General features: G+C 47.4%; 1 protein-coding gene across 2 annotated transcripts in view; it reads right to left on the bottom strand.

The window, feature by feature from the left end:
• Positions 1 to 578: 578 nt before the first annotated feature.
• LOC308296151 (protein crumbs homolog 2-like) overlaps positions 579 to 16129 on the bottom strand; it is a 54161-nt gene continuing 38610 nt past the window's right edge. For both annotated transcript variants that reach the window (XM_080739304.1, XM_080739303.1), the window contains 8 exons: positions 10177 to 11166; positions 7543 to 7718; positions 6649 to 7047; positions 5773 to 5935; positions 3967 to 4834; positions 3392 to 3508; positions 2399 to 2525; positions 579 to 857 (listed from right to left, as the gene is read on the bottom strand). In XM_080739304.1, the coding sequence (XP_080595430.1) occupies positions 639 to 857; positions 2399 to 2525; positions 3392 to 3508; positions 3967 to 4834; positions 5773 to 5935; positions 6649 to 7047; positions 7543 to 7718; positions 10177 to 11166 (3059 nt within the window). In that variant the 3' untranslated portion in view covers positions 579 to 638. The remainder of the gene's footprint in view (positions 858 to 2398; positions 2526 to 3391; positions 3509 to 3966; positions 4835 to 5772; positions 5936 to 6648; positions 7048 to 7542; positions 7719 to 10176; positions 11167 to 16129) is intronic.

The following is a 16129-nucleotide window of genomic DNA, read 5'->3' on the forward strand; positions in this document are numbered from 1 at the left end:
AAAACAGCCGACCTCCAAGCTCACAACGCCGCGTTGTGAGCTTGGAGGTCTGCTTTTTTCAATATTTCCACCGAAAGGCCCTTTTGGAAACGTCAGCCCCTGCCTCTGTAACATTCTCTGCGCGCCCCTGCAGCAGGCCCCACCAGCAGCAGCCTAGCAGCAGCAGCGTAGCACCATGGAGACACGGTCCTCTCCCCCTCTGGTGGGGGGGCCATTCACTGGCCCCTTCCTGGACACCTCATAGAGTTATAAGACGAATAGAGAGGACACCAGATATCCCCGCCCGTCCACTTGCATTGAGTTGCTCACCCAGCGCATGAGGCGTTTTCACCCCTTCTTCCGGGTCGTAAAACCGTGACGTATAGTGGGGCCACTGTGACGCATTTTTCGTCATAGTTTGTGTTCATGGACGCGCTGGGGCTCCAATTCATGAACGAGCACTTATGAACGCGCGGCCAATACAAAGAAGCCTAGACGCGCGTTCATGTTATTGGCCCCAACTGCAGTACCTCAAAACGGCCACCATGTCCATTGCGCCTCAGGGCTTGGGACACCTCTATAATGACTTCTCTGAGGGAAGAGCAGCTCTGCGTCCGTCGTCGCCCCCCTCCTCCCCCTCCCCCCTCCTCTCCTCCTCTTCATATCAGCCGCTCCTCGGGGGGCACTTTGAGCACGCTGCCCATCTCCAGCCGCGCCCCCGCCACCTCCTGGGAGCTGGGGCTGTACGTGCCCTCCGACTGGCGCTTCTTCCGCGCCGTCATGGCCAGGAAGGCCACGGCCAGCAGGGCGAGCAGCGCGCTCAGCGTGGTGAGGGGGATGGCCACCACCAGCCAGGGCACGCCCTTCTGCTCCATCCTCTATACGGGAGAGAGAGAGAGAGGAGAATAGAGTGGTGTTGTTGTTAAAGGTGATGCACCGTGCATTTAAAAAGTATTTATGTCATATTGTTTATGTCCCAAAAACGTTTTTCAAAAGGTTTGAGGCTAAATTACCACTCCTGAATAGAGAGCCTCTCTCATTTTGAATGGCTCTCAGAGCATTTTCAGCTGCAGTACCACCTTTGGCCTGAACTGCGCCACCCCCCCAAAATCTTTTAGATTTTTTTTTTTTGAAAAATAATAATAATAATAATTTGAAAAAAAAAAAAAAAAGTTTTGAAAAAAAAAAACTTCAAAAACGGCCGTCGATGACGTCAGCGACGGCAGCAAATCTAGACAGCCTGTTTTGAGAACCTGTGGGATGCTTTTAACATCGGCCTTCTCAAAACCAGAGAAAGACACAACGGTCAGAAATGGACTTTGTGAGGATAGAAGGTGCTAGTGGGACACTAAAAAAAGGTTTTAAAATAGGAAAAGTGAAATTTCATGGTGTATCACCTTTAATCAGTCTTTTTATTTATCATCAAATCCTATCATATTTTTTTAGAGATGTGCCGATTGATCGGTGAGTGATCGCGATCGGCCGATAATGCCTCTATCGGCTTTGATCTGTGTCGGCTTTGTCGATTTACAAGCTAGATCAGCTATTTTCACAATATTTATCTGTGGGACTGAATGTAACCTCAGCTTCAATTCCTACAAGTTGAATTGGATACTAAAGGACCTCAGCCTGGCTGCAATCTCCTAATGTTTATACTTAACACATATGGTGCCAACCCCGAGTTTCCCGAGTTTGTATTGGTACTAGTGCTGTGCCAACCCCGAGTTTCCCGAGTTTGGGCCGTTTTTGAAAAAAAAAATTTTTTTTTTTTTTTCAATTTTTTTTTTTTTCAATTTTTTTTTTGGACCTCCAGAAATGTATTAGGCATGATCGCGATCGCGAAATTGCATGTTTAACCCCCATACCAACCCATTCTTTCAAACATGGCAGCCATGTTTGTTTACATGTGAAGAAAACATAATGGCCCATAAATCATGAATGCCTGAACGGATTTCCAAGCGGATTTTTTTGTTTGAAAGCTGTGAACAGCATCTACACACGTGGTGCATCATCTAGGCATGGGCGTGCACTTTTTACACACTTGCACAATTACATGGAAGTCTATGGTAACCATGGCAACGCGGGACATTGGCCGGAAAAAATCATTGCAACATAAGTGTTAATATACAACGTCAATGTTTTGTAAGAAGAATCATTAGATATATAAATGCTGCTGCAGTAACACAATAAATAGAAGAATTTATGGATTTGACGCTGTGATCGGGAATATCGGTATCGGCAGATACTGATTCCAGTTGATCGGTGACCGGTATAGTCCCCAAAAATCGCAATCAGAGCATCTCTAATTTTTTTGTGGTCAGAAATGATATTCTGTCAAGATATGTCCATGGCATTGTGGGCTCAAATGTGAATGAGTAACATAAAACACGTCATTCAAAATAAGATGTGTGCCACTTACGTTGCTTTCACACAGTCTGCCGCTGAACCCGGACACACACTCACACTGGAAGTGGTTGAGTCGGTCCAGACAGGTGGCGCTGTTGAGGCACGGGTTGGACTCACACTCGTCCACCTCTGTCTGACATCTGGAACAACACATCACACAGGCTTTAACACAACTCTCTCTGACACCCCACATATAGGTCTGTCACAATTATCGCAATTATCTAACTATTAATGTCCGTCCGCTGTCTGTCTGCATGCTGACATCACTGATACTAAACAGTGTCTTCATCATGGTAACAATGCCCAACTGACAACAACAAAGCCCAACTGACATCTATGACTGCTGCTACATCTATTATCTGCTATGTTCACAATAGAACCGTGTTATACAAAATGTAATGCCTCAACTCTTAGTGCTCGTCAGCGTGGAGGGGTCCCCAGTTACAATGTGATTATTTCCCCTGAAAAGGTTGAGAACCACTGTAGTATAGTACAGGGGTTTTCAAAGTGGGTGACGGGGCACCCTGGGGTGCCGCGACGGCAGTCCAGGGGTGCCGCGAGATAAGTTATTTTCAGTCAGTTCTAACCAAAATGGCTATTATCTCAACGTTTTCCTCGCAACATAATCACTAAAATATTGTCAGTGTCGGGCAGAAACCTCGTATCTCCAAGTTTCAAATGTGTACGTCTTTTGGTAAAGCAAAGCCCTGCTTCATCATACAAGACTGTCGCACAAAACTAGTGAAAACAGCAGATCTACAAGCACACAAAGTTGTGTGCTTGTAGATCTGCTGTTTTCACTAGTTTAGTCCATTTTATAGATGATAAATACAAAACGAACGGTTTTGGACATACAAGGTTTCCACCCGACAACGACAATATGCTATAAATATAAGGTGCTGGGAGTGAAAATTATAATGTAGAGGTGCCTCGGATTAAAACAAATATTTATAGGGTGCCCCGAGACAAAAAAGTTTGGGAACCCCTGGTATAGTATATCCCTTACCGGTTCCCTGTGTATCCTGGCTGGCAGGTGCAGTTTCCCCCCCAAACGCCTCCCATGCAAACGCCTCCGTTGAGACATTCTGTGTGGGCGTCACATGCCACTGGAGGGAAGCGCCACCTATTGGACACACATAGAAACATTCTATTACAATGCAATACATTTACACGTTTACCTTAGCCCCACCAACTTGTTTCCCCTATCCTGTATATAGTATTTTATAACTGCGATATTATTGAACGTTTTCTTTGCTTGCTATTTATTATGTCCATGAATTAAATACTGAGGGCTTCCAACGTAAAACGTACACTTTTTTTCAAAAGGTTATTTGTGTTTATTTTAATTCTTTTGTTTGCTAATAAATAAAAAGCTCTTCGAACTTGAATTAAAGATATATATATTTTTTCTTTTACAAAATATTGGACAAAACATCTGTAACAGGACAGATACATCTGGCCGGTGGTCTGGCTTAACCTTAAAGTGCTAGTAAGTAAGACACCCAACCCCTGTTGACTAAATCACATCATCAGCTAAATGCCCATTCAAAAAAAGCAAAGTGAACGTATCCCTGTACTCACTGGCAGCGCTTGCCGGTGTACCCAGGTGGACATGTGCACGTGTGGCGCCCCGCGGCCTCCAGGCAGGTCCCCCCGTTCTCGCAGCTGAACTCCAGGCAGTCGTCCACCTCCTCCCGGCAGTCCTTGCCCGTGTATCCCGGCTGGCACTTGCACTGGTAGTCTGCCAGCAGGTCAGCGCACGTGCCATAAACGCAGGGGCTCGAGGCACACTCATTTGTCTCTGTCTGGCAGACGTCGCCCTCCCACCCCGGGCTGCAGCTGCAGTTGAAGTCATTAAACTGGTCGTGACAGGTGCCCTGGTTGAGGCACGGCTGGCCGCCGCACACCGGAGCGCCGCGGCATCCCGCCGCGGGAAGGCGCCCGCCGCCCCGCCGCCAGAACTGCGAGGCCTGAGGGGCGTCTGGCGCGGCGTCCCTCAGCGGCAGGTAGACCCCGCCCACTCTCACCTCCCGCAGACACCCGGTGAAGTTGGGTGCCAGCCACACGGCCGTGTCGTTCAGGAAGTTGAGGTTGCCGCCGGCGCCCAGGCTGCCGCCGGCCCTCTGGCCGTCCACGGTGAGCCGCCAGCGGGACGCGGGCGCGGCGGGGTCGGCCATGGCCAGGTGGACGCGGTGCCACGCGCCGTCCGAGACCGTCACCTCGCTGGTGAAGGCCAGCAGCTCGGGCCCGTCCCGGCCGCGGAGCTTGACTAGCAGGGTGGAGTTGAGCAGCCCCAGGCAGAAGACGGTGGATCTGTGACCGGCTCGAAGGACCACGCCGTTCTCCTCTCTGGTGCGGAGGTCTATGGTGACGCTGGTGACGGGGTTGACCAGGGAACGGTTGGCGCTGTACTGCACGGCGTTGTCCTGGAAGGTGGCTTCGGTCAGGCCTGCATGGGCGGAGATGATGTTTAGATTTAGATGAGAAAGATTCTGCAACACTGCATGAGTTATAGGTATCATCTCAAGGGTTTATTCCTAATAAAAATAATTTCAATAGGTGCTGTTCACAATGCGATGCGACGCGTTGTGAGCTTATGGACCCGCTATTTTCAAATAGCATAGGTATAGAATAGGGATAAAGTGGTGAATGTATGTTTTCTAAGATTATAATTTATATCTGCAAAGTAACTAGTGACTAAAGTTTTCAAATAAATGTAGTGGAGTAAAAGTGCAGAGATCCGAGAGGTAGTGGAGTAGAAGTAAAAGTTTTGGAAATTGGAAATACTCAAAGTACAAATAACTCAAATTTGTATTTAAGTACATCTACTTACTTCATTACTTTACACCACTGATGAACTCATGCTATTCGATTTTTTTATATAATAGAGTTACGCTATGTAATAATACTATGCTATGATGCCACAAGCAACTCAATTATTTTTGTCTACTGTCTGAAAAGAACCAGCTTATCCCATCTGGGTTTAATGTAGTTTCATCTTAGAGTTAGGGCTGTTCGACTTGGCAAAAAAAAAATCCTGATTTATTTCTCTGAAAAGTAAATTTTCGATTTCGATCAAACAAATATTGATATTTCCGGGAATGAAGTCCAAACCGTTGATGAGGAAAGATCAATTCGGGCCGGGGATTAATAAAGTGACAAAGTCAGAGAGAAATAACATTAATTTGGTGTCGGACTCGGGCTTATTATATTGCAGAACATTTTGCCCTGTGCAGGGCTCTAATGAGCTAGATCCATACCAGAATTATCCTAATTAAAGTGAAAAATCAACTTGATTTTCTTTTTTTTTTAATCTTCCAAACAAAAAAATCAGATTTTGATTAGTGTGAAAGAGAGGGGAAACAGTGAAAAATGATTTTCACTCACACTCGTAGCCGTCCGGCAGGTCGACACACTGGCCCTCAGAACAGGGCCCGTCAACACACCACAACCGTGTCTCGCATAGCCTTCCAGAGAAGTTAATGGGACAGTCACACCGAAAGTCGTTCCAGGTGACATTACACCGCCCTCCATTCAAACAGGGCTTATTCTGCAGAGAGAGATAAAGAGAGAGACAGATGGATTAAAAGTTAATTGGCAAAATCGCTCACCCTACGTGACTCCAACAGTGCAAGCTGAAGAGAGGACTCGCATCGCGACGCGCTGTGAGCTTGTAGATCTGCTATTTTCAAAGACGTTGTACTTTTACTTTTAGTACCAATACTATTGTACTTTTACTCAAGTACATTTTGAATTCTGGACTTTTACTTGCAACAGAGTACTTCTACAAAGCAGTATTGATACTTTTACTTAAGTAGAAAATGTGAGTACTTTTTCCACCACTGTCATTATCTTTGCCACTTTTTTTTTCTTTTTTTTTTTTTCTATATTTTTTATCCCACGGTTTTGCAACCCATTTTCTCACCCAGTGCCAACTACCTATTTCCGCTCTCCCCCTGCCACGCCAGGGGAATTGGGGAGCAACTGGCTGGCCAGGGGGAGGTAGTATAGAAACCAGGACTACTGCATGTTTTTGTGAGGGCATCTACCCTAGGAGACATGGGGAGAACATGCAAACTCCACACAGAAAGGCCCTATCGCCAACCCCACCTAGGGTGTGGGCGCTGATGATGCGGAGGGAGGAACACGCCCCCAGCGCCCACAGCGTCCACCGGCGGGAATTGAACCCAGGACCTTCTAGCTGTGAGGCGAAGCGCTAACCACTGCGCCACCGTGCCCCCTGTCTTTGCCACTTTTATTCACCTTGCAAGTGTCGTCACTCTGGCACCCTGGCAGCACGTTCTCCGGCGGCGCGGCGGCGCGGTAGACCTCGTCCTCCGCGGCGGCGGGGTGGTGCTCTCCCACGGCCAGGAGGTGCTTGTGGTCCAGGCGGAGGTCCTGCAGACAGCCCTTGAAGTGCCCTCCCCAGGGGGCCGTCGTGCTGCTCTCGCCCCCGGCGGCGGCGGCGGGGAGCCCGCCGACGAACGCCACGTCCCCGGCCTCCACGCTGACGTTCCCCAGCGCCAGGTGGTTCCCCGCCTTGGGGAAGACCATGTGGCCGTAGCGCACCCTCACCGTCACCAGCTGGTCGCGGCCGTCCGTGACGAACCTGGACTCGGACAGCAGCGTGGTGTGCGGGCTGTAGACGGCCACCGTGCCCTCCTTTTGATTGATTGATTTTGTAGTATTTCATTAGACAAAAATGGAGAACGGTACAAGTACAGGCAATACAATAAAGAAATGTAGTACAGTACAAGTACAGTTAAACTCCCTGCCTAAAAGGAGCATCCCAAATAAGTACTTTTACGGTCTTTTTTTACATCGGAAGTCCTTGGTATTCAATTCGTGGACATAACAAATGGCAAGCAAAAAAAAAACATTAAAAAATCATCACAGTTATAAAAACACTAAATGTACAAGGTAGGGGAAACAAGTGAGTGGGCTAAGGTAAGGGGGGGGGGGGGGCTCACTTCTCTGTCTACGAGAGATGTGATGACTACCTCCGCCTCTGGCCTCCTGAGAGGTGAGTCTTCAGGGCAGTTTTGAAGGAGGCCAGCGAGCTACATGTTTTAAGGGAAGTAGTCAAGGAATTCCACACCTGGGTGGCAGTGTTGTAGAAGGAGAATTTACCCATATTTGTCTTATGGGTTGTGTTACCTTCAGGTAGATGGTGAGGTAGGGGCTCTGCTCGCGGCTCAGCTGCAGCAGCAGGCCGCTGTGCTTGAGGGAGCGCATCACGAAGGAGACGGTGAAGTTCTCGCCGTGGTCCTCCTGGATGGCGAAGGAGGCGTGGCTGGACACGTTCTCGTGGCCGAACGTGAAGGCGGGGAACTCTAAAAAACGACACAATTTTGACAATTAAAGAGGTGGTGCCATAGTTATGTTCTTTTTCTGGTGTTCATGTGTCTATGAGGTTGACAGTACTTCGTTATTTAGACCCACTGTGGTTGTTATGAGCAATTCACCAGTCGCTATGCCCCTCCTAAAGCCGTCCTTGTCCAATGCCAAGTTAGCAACAGGTTACTAAGGCAGGTGACCTGGCAAGCTGCCATGGCGGCATGCATCAGTGTACCGAGTCTGGCTGCTAGATAGAGATGGGATTTATGGTTCTTTGAAGTGAGCCGGATCTCTGAGATCCGTTCCTTTCAAAGAGCCGTTCAAAAGACTGGCTCATTTTAGTTACTGGTTACTTTGTAGATTTTGATTATGATTGCAAATCACTTCCACCCTAATAGGCCTATACATTTTGGCCATTGGATACATTTCTGGCATTTGAAAATAGCCGATTTACAAGCTCACAATGTGTCACGTTGCGATGCATTGTGAGCTTGTAGATCGGCTATTTTCAAATGATTTTTCTACATTTTACTCATTGGAAAACCTGTGAAACATTCTGCATAATGAGTACGTTCTAATATTGGTACTTTAAGTACATTTTGATACCAATACTATTTTACTTTTACTCAAGTACATTAACATTCCAAACTTGATTGCAGTATTGATATTTTTACCTAAGTAAAGAAATTGAGTACTTTTCCCACCACTGTTCATTAGAAAGGAACGGCTCCCTACTGTGAACCGAATCCTATCGTTCATTTCAAAGAGCCGTTCAAAAGACTCGATTCGTTCGCGAACGTCCCACCCACTCGCTCCGTGTCAAACAAACACTGAAACAAAAACAGAATGGATTACACTGACCTACACAAACCCACGGGAATAATTTAGAAGCACTTTATAAGAAAATATAACTGGTAACACTTGTGTACTGTATGTTAATCTGACTTTAGTATAGGCTATTGTTTTCTTCCTGGACGTGCGTTTGTGGCAGGTTTAACATGGGATTTTGACAGCTGGCTTCTCCTCCTCTAAACGGAACGCCGTTCCGGCCCCAAATGTTTTAACGGAACGGGGGTTCCGGCCGTTCCGGCTCACTTTCACCACTGTGTATTTCCTGGGGTTACCAACTCTAGCAGCCAGACTCGGTACACCGTTGCACGCCGCCATGGCAGCTTGCCAAGTCACCAGCCTTAGTAAACTGTAATGAACCCTAACGGTTCATTTGGTTCCATTCGTACAAGGTCAGAGTTACAGACTTGTATGGGTCAATTTAGCCCCCCCCCCTAAAGGAACCCACAGAGTCCCTGGAATCCACTTTGAGAACCACTGAGTTAGTCAACCTATTTCAATACATTCTTCTTTGAACGCGTACTGTAGTGTGTACTGTATACACAAACAGATGCAAACTGACGTGCTGACAGAAGTTCATACTCCACTCCACTAAATTACGAGCTCTCCAGAACCAGAAGTGATGTAATATCTTCCCCATAATTATGATTTATGAAACTTGCTGCATTACTGATTGCATCTGTCTTGAATTTTGTCAATGTCATTTGGTTTCTGTTAACGAACTCACTTGTGTCTCTGTTATCTCTCTCTCTCTCAATCTCTCTTTCTCTCTCCCTCTCTCTCTCTCTGGAGTGAGATGCTTGTAGCACTATGGACTTTATGGTCCCTGTTAAACAGGTTGTATAACTTCTTTATTTGAATTATTTTATGTGCGAATAAACTCAACATTGAGCTAGAACCAAGAAAACCTAGGGATCTAGGGGGTTGACCGGAGGTTTGGACAGCGATTTCCCAATCATTCCAGCAGTTTACATTTTAAAATAATCCACAGACTGCCATCTTGAGGCAGGGCTGAAGCAGATCATTTGAGGCATGCAAAGCATATCATCGTTGTCGGGAGAAAACCTTGTATGTCCAAAACCGTTTGTTTTGTATTTATAATTTTTAAAATGATTTAAACTAGTGAAAGCAGCCGATCTACAAGCACACAACGCCTCACTTGTAGATCAGCTGTTTTCACTACTTTTGTGCGACGGCCTTGTCTGATGAAGCAGAGCTTTACTTAACAGAAAAACGTACAAATTTGAAACTTGGAGATACAAGGTTTTGGCCCGACAGTGACGATATGTAATATAAAACATCTCTAAGCCACATCCATTGAAAACATCTGCTAGGAACTGGTCAATATCCCAAAGCATTTTTGGTTATCACAATCAAAACAAATGCCTATGCCTATGTGGCAATGCCTAAGTGGTATGCACCACAGTAGGCCAGCGGGCGCCGCTTCTGAAAATGTTTTGAAATAATAATAGTTCAAAACAAAATGTAGGAAGCAAAAATTAAGGGACCCATAAAAATGTGTCCGCGACCAACAAATGGGTCCCGAACCCAGTGCTTGGGAACCGGTGCCCTTGAGAACCGCTACATTACATTTGGGGTCCTTACCTTCCTCGCATCTGTCCCCGTAGTACGGCCGGTGGCAGTCGCAGGTGGCCCGGACCCACGCGTCCACGCAGCGCCCGCGCTGGGAGCACGGCTCGGCCTGGCACCAGTCCTCCTTGTGGCAGCCCAGCACCATGCCGCCCGCCTCCGCCATGCCCAGGTCCTGGGGCAGGAGAAGCCTGTGGTCCACCTGAAGGTCCTCCATGCAGCCCACGAAGCCCTTCCCGCTGGCGAGGTGCGCCAGGTACTCGTCCGGCGCCCCTCCCACGTACAGCTGGCGGAACGAGCTGGGCTTGAGGAAGAGGAGGTTGTTGTAGCCTTCGTCTTTCACCGAGCAGCCTCGCTCGTCGTCGCAGCGAGGACCCTCCAAGACCAGGACCAGCCTGTCCGTCACGCTCACCGTGACCCGGTGCCACTCTCCGTCGTTGAGCGGCCGAGGGTAGACGGCCGCCCTCAGGCCCCTCTCGGCCTTCACCCTGGCCTGCAGGAGGCCCCCCAGCAGCTCCAGCGAGACGAAGCGCTCCGCCGCCCCCCGGTAGAAGAGCACCATGTCGGGGAGGGTGGTCCTGAAGCGGAGCCGCATGTGGAGGAGACCCCCCCGGTTCTGGATCGCTGACCCGCTATCCGGGTCGGCCTCTCGCCTGGTCCTGTTGTCCGCCGCGGGCAGCTGGACAACCCCGTACCCGTACTCGGACGTGAAGGAGAAGGTGGTGGAGGTGTTGCAGCGTGCCCCGGCCCAGCCCGACGGACAGAGGCAGGTGTAGCCGTGCTCCCCGTCCTGGGTCAGCGTGGGGTGACAGGTGGCGCCGTGCTGACACCCGTGCTCCCGGCAGCCGACCAGGGGGACGTCGCAGTCGCGGCCGCCCCAGGGTTCCACGCCGGGCTCGGCCTCGGGGCAGTGGCACGCGTAGAAGTCGACGCCGTCCTCGCACGTGGCGCCGTTCCGGCAGGGCCCGCTTTCGCACTCGTCGATGTCCACCTCGCAGTGTACGCCTGGATGTGGAGAATGAAAAAAATAAACGTTACCTCAGAGAGGCTAGAGAGGCATATCGGTGTTATAGACTGTCCCCACAAATGTGCCTGAGACAGGGGTGGATGACTGACTGACATAAAAAATTAAGCTAATGACCAAGCTGTTTGTTTTTTTAGGTTGTATGAATCTATATGAATATACAGTAGTTATATTTAGTTGCGTGTGGGGAGTGGCTAACCATGATGGAAGATATTCTGTCAACCTGATGAATACAATGTTCTATCCTCATTAGTATTATGATGAAAATGAACTTAATTGGTCAGTAAAACAACAGCCAATGTTCTGTTCTTCTGGAAACCTACAAATTGTTCAAGTTAATTAGCTCTATTAGATAAGCACACGCACGCACGCACGCACGCGCACACACACACACACACACACACACACACACACACACGCACGCACACACAGAAGCAGGTTTGATGACGCGAGTGCACCTCAGGAAGGATTCTATCATCATTATCATCATCATCATCGTGCAGAAAATGAAATTACAGAGGAAAGATGGCAAATATCTGGTTAGCAGTTAATTCAATTTGCCTGTCTTCAGTGACACGGTCAAAGCAATGTCTGTGACGTTCACAGAATCAGCCGGACCTTTTGTGATATTGCACTGCATGCTTGATTGACCGCACCCAAGCACGTCAGGACCTGGACCAATCAGCGACGTCTCGAATGTGGGCCGAATCACAGCCCATATGGGGATGATCTTGACGTAATTTACCAGGACGTCATATGGACTTTTTTGTTTGATAGGATTTATGTTGGTTGAAATCAGGTGATATTCTAGGCCAGATACATATCATAACTAGTTAGATATGTCCCAGAATATAACCTTATATGCTCATATTTCAACTAACATTACAAACAATAACAATAATCCTGTCAAACAAAAAAGTCCATATGACATTCTGGTAATGACGTTAAGATCATCCCCATATGGGCTGTGATCTGGCCCCAATCGAGACATCACTGATTGGTCCAGGTCCTGACCGTGCTTGCTGGGCATGCTTGTCAGTCAAGCACCTGTCTCTTCCTGTGCCACAAACATACATGCCTGCAGTCTATCTGCTCATCCAGGCAAGAAGTGCATGGGAAACATTAGGCCCCGCGAGCAGCAGCAGTCGCCTTGCATTAACACACACCTTTATAACACTCGATCTCGTCTACGCCAAAGGAAACCAAAAGCTGTTAATTTGTCATGTTCCAACACTCCACCAAAACACACACACACACACACACACACACACACACACACACACACACACACACACACACACACACACACACACACACACACAAACACACGTAAGACATCTTCCTTTTTCACGTCTCATCGTTCAAGGTGCTGTAACGTGTACTGTATGGTACCGTAGGCCTACCTGTCAGCCTCCAAGGCCCACCGCAGCACACCAGCAGCAGCAGAAGCCCCCTCATCCCCCTCATGCTCCACAGGACCTCACAGCACATGTCCCTCCCTCACCCAGGTCAACGCAAGGCAGATCCCAAAGTACAGAGGCACAACCAGGTTCTCCTTTCTGTTTCCTTCTTTCTCTCTCTCTCTCTCTCTGTCAGTCTGTCTGCCTCTCTCTCTCTCACTCTCTCTCCAGCATACCTAACAGAACTGCCTCCACTCCCCCACCCTGTACCAGGACGGGCAGGCAGGAGCGATTACAGACGAGCCCTGCCCACCATTCCCTCCTCCTCTCACCCTCGCTCATCCTCCCCTCCTCCCACCCCTCTCTCCCTATCTATCTCATCCCCTCCCTGTCTCCTTTACAAACTTCTTTCTCCCACACACACACACACACACACACACACACACACACACACACACACACACACACACAAACACCCCGAACTCCCTCCCTTCATAACTTCTTCTCCCCTCCCTCCCTCTCTAATGGCCACAGCCTATCCCAGACAGAGCCTGTACATAAGCCCCCCCAGCCCCCCAGCTGGCTCCTGTCGGTTGCTGACAAGAGGAATGCCGCGCCACGCTGCGCTAGCAGTCACTCCCCGTCCCGATCAGTGACCCATCCGTCCTGCAGCGGTACCCACTGACGGCCGCTAGCGGACGCCACTGTCCAAACACTGAATTTAAAGGGGTCATGACATAAAAAATCACACCCGTGTGAACTGAGCGGTGGTCGTGGGGGGGGGGAGGGGTGCCTGTGTGTGTGGGGTGGGTGTGTGTGTGTGTGTGTGTGTGTGTGTGTGTGTGTGTGTGTGTGTGTGTGTGTGTGTGTGTGTGTGTGTGTGTGTGTCTGGCCTGGCCTGAACAACAGCGCCCCTCCCTTAACATGTGTGGTCAAAAAAGGTACTTCAGGCTACATACAGACACACACGCACACACACATACACACACGGCCACGTATAGGAGACGGTGTAACCACCGCTCAAAAAAAATATATATATATACCGGTATATATATATATATATATATTTATTTATTTTTTCATGTTTCCTGACCTCAATTACACCCCCCCAAAAAATTAACATTCAACATTCATTGGTTTTTCTGTATTCTGTAGTTTTTGGAATAAAGTCTCAGAAAAGTGGGTTAATTTATGCCTCTGGATGTGACATCATCATCATCCAGGGGAGGATGTGGTTGTAGGTGAGGGTGAACACAACAACTGAACTGGTAAATGGTAAATGTTAAACGGTGCATTGGAACGATACAAACTCAATGTAAAGTAACATCAAAGGTCGCTCAGGTCTAGAGAGGCTGGCCTCCTCTAGGTCCCAAAGGCCAACCGCCAAACCTGGGGTGACAGGGCGTTCTCAGTGGCCGCCCCCACCCTCTGGAACGAACTCCCTAAATGCGTCAGAGACGCCCCCTCCCTCCCCTCCTTCAAAACCGCTCTGAAAACTCATCTATTCAAAACTGCCTTCCCCAGCTGATCTTGGACAATACTTTCATTTTTATTGTTTTCTACTGTATCTTATCCTAGTTTTTTTTCCTAATAAAGTTGTTGTTTTTATCTGCCGTACACACACGCACACACAAACAATTAGTATTGTAAAGCGACTTTGAGTACTAAGAAAAGCGCTATATAAATCACAGCTATTATTATTATTATTATTATTAAAGGTGATACCCTCCCCTACAACCACATCCTCCCCTGGATGATGTCACGTCCAGAGGCATAAATGAACCCACTTTTCTGAGCCTAATTCTTCCAAAAACTACAGATTACAGAAGAACCACTGAATGTTGAATGTTCATTTTTTGGGGGGGGTGTAATTGTGGTCAGGAAACATGAAAAAAAAGGAAGAAATACATTTATTTATTTTTTATGTCATGACCCCTTTAAATAGCACGCATGCCGGTCTTGCACTTGGCCCCGTTCAGCCACCTTGCACGGGATGACGAGGAAACGAAGGCCTAACCCTAACCCAAAAGTATTGGCATCATAATGTACTTACAGGGGAGCGTGTCGATATTGCGACGTAGCATTTGTTCGACGTCCCATTCGACGCTGGTGGTGAATGCTAACCTGGTGAAATGTTAACCTGCCGACGCTGGTGAATGCTAACCGGGTGTTAACCACTATGCCTAAACCTAACCCAAACCCTAACCTCAGTCGAACTAATGACACATAGAAATATCGAGCCTTTCCCTACTTAAAGTACCAAAATCTTTTGAAAATAGCAGATCTACAAGCTCAAAACGCATTGTGAGCTTGTAGATCGGCTATTTTCGAATGGCCAAAATGTGTAGGGCTGAAGTGGTTACTGAATGTTTTGTAATAATAATCAAAATCTAGTAGAAGTAAAAGTGGAGTAGAAGTAAAAGTATTCAAAATTGGAAATACTCAAGTGAAGTACAAATACCTCCAAATTGTACTTAAGTACAGTACTTAAGAAAATGTACTTAATTACTTTCCACCACTGCCAGTGGGCCATGCTAACATGTCGTCTGGTTTGGGGAGGGGGGCACAGGGCAGGTATCTCCTAAATTGGTTTAGCAGCCAGTACTGTCGGTAACCCTTATCTATTGCACGCACGTGAGAAGTCAACATAGAAGCACGTGCAAAAGAAAGTTAATAGGATCATAATATTCCTTTTGCTCTAACGGTTTTATCTTTGCCTGTTCCTTCATCTCTGTAGTTTCAGTCAGTCACAATTGTGAAAGGCTGTGCAGTGATAACTGATAAGGTAATTGTTTTTTATGAGATACATTAGTCTGGCCATGCCAAGGCTAAGAACCCATTTGATTCATTAGGGCTTGATTAGGCTCATAAGAAGCTTTGTTGTTAATCTCCTCTCCCCCTGTCAGATTTCGCGGAGAGACAGAGACCACCTCCTTGTAAAAGCTAAGCCGGACAGCTGACATATGGTGGCTGCAGTCCTCCAAAACCATATGCTACGCAGTACAGTACGCACAGGCATGACTACAGCAACCACACTGTGTACACTGTGCCCTTAGTGTCATTAGGACAACTTTGTTTTTTTACAACAAGGGTTCATATTTTAGGTTGTAATTAGAGAAAAGGGAAGATGAGTGTTAAAATGTTTTCATTTACTGCTTTCTATTGTTTTAACGATTTTAGTATTTTGATTTCAGTGTTTGGGGGCAAGCGTACAAGTGGCTATATATATATATATGTATTTTTAGATACAATAAGCCCATTCCTAAGATGCACCACAATCTTTCATGGGCAGATGTGACTTATAGTCCACTTGCCAGAATCTGAACCCTGGCATATTGAGTACACCAAGGTTTTATGTTAGAAATGTTGAGTATGGGTCCCCAGCATGTAGAAACTGCCGGATGCTAACTTGCATATGTTGATCAATTTTCATAATTTGCATAATTCGATTTATTTAGCATAATCCCCCATAATAATGGATAATATGTCAAAAACTGATTGGCCGATTTGAACAATATTGGAGTGGTTTTGGGGGGTATTGAGG

The sequence above is a fragment of the Nannobrachium achirus genome (assembly GCF_963921795.1).
Source record: "Nannobrachium achirus genome assembly, chromosome: 12".
Lineage (NCBI taxonomy): Eukaryota > Metazoa > Chordata > Actinopteri > Myctophiformes > Myctophidae > Nannobrachium > Nannobrachium achirus.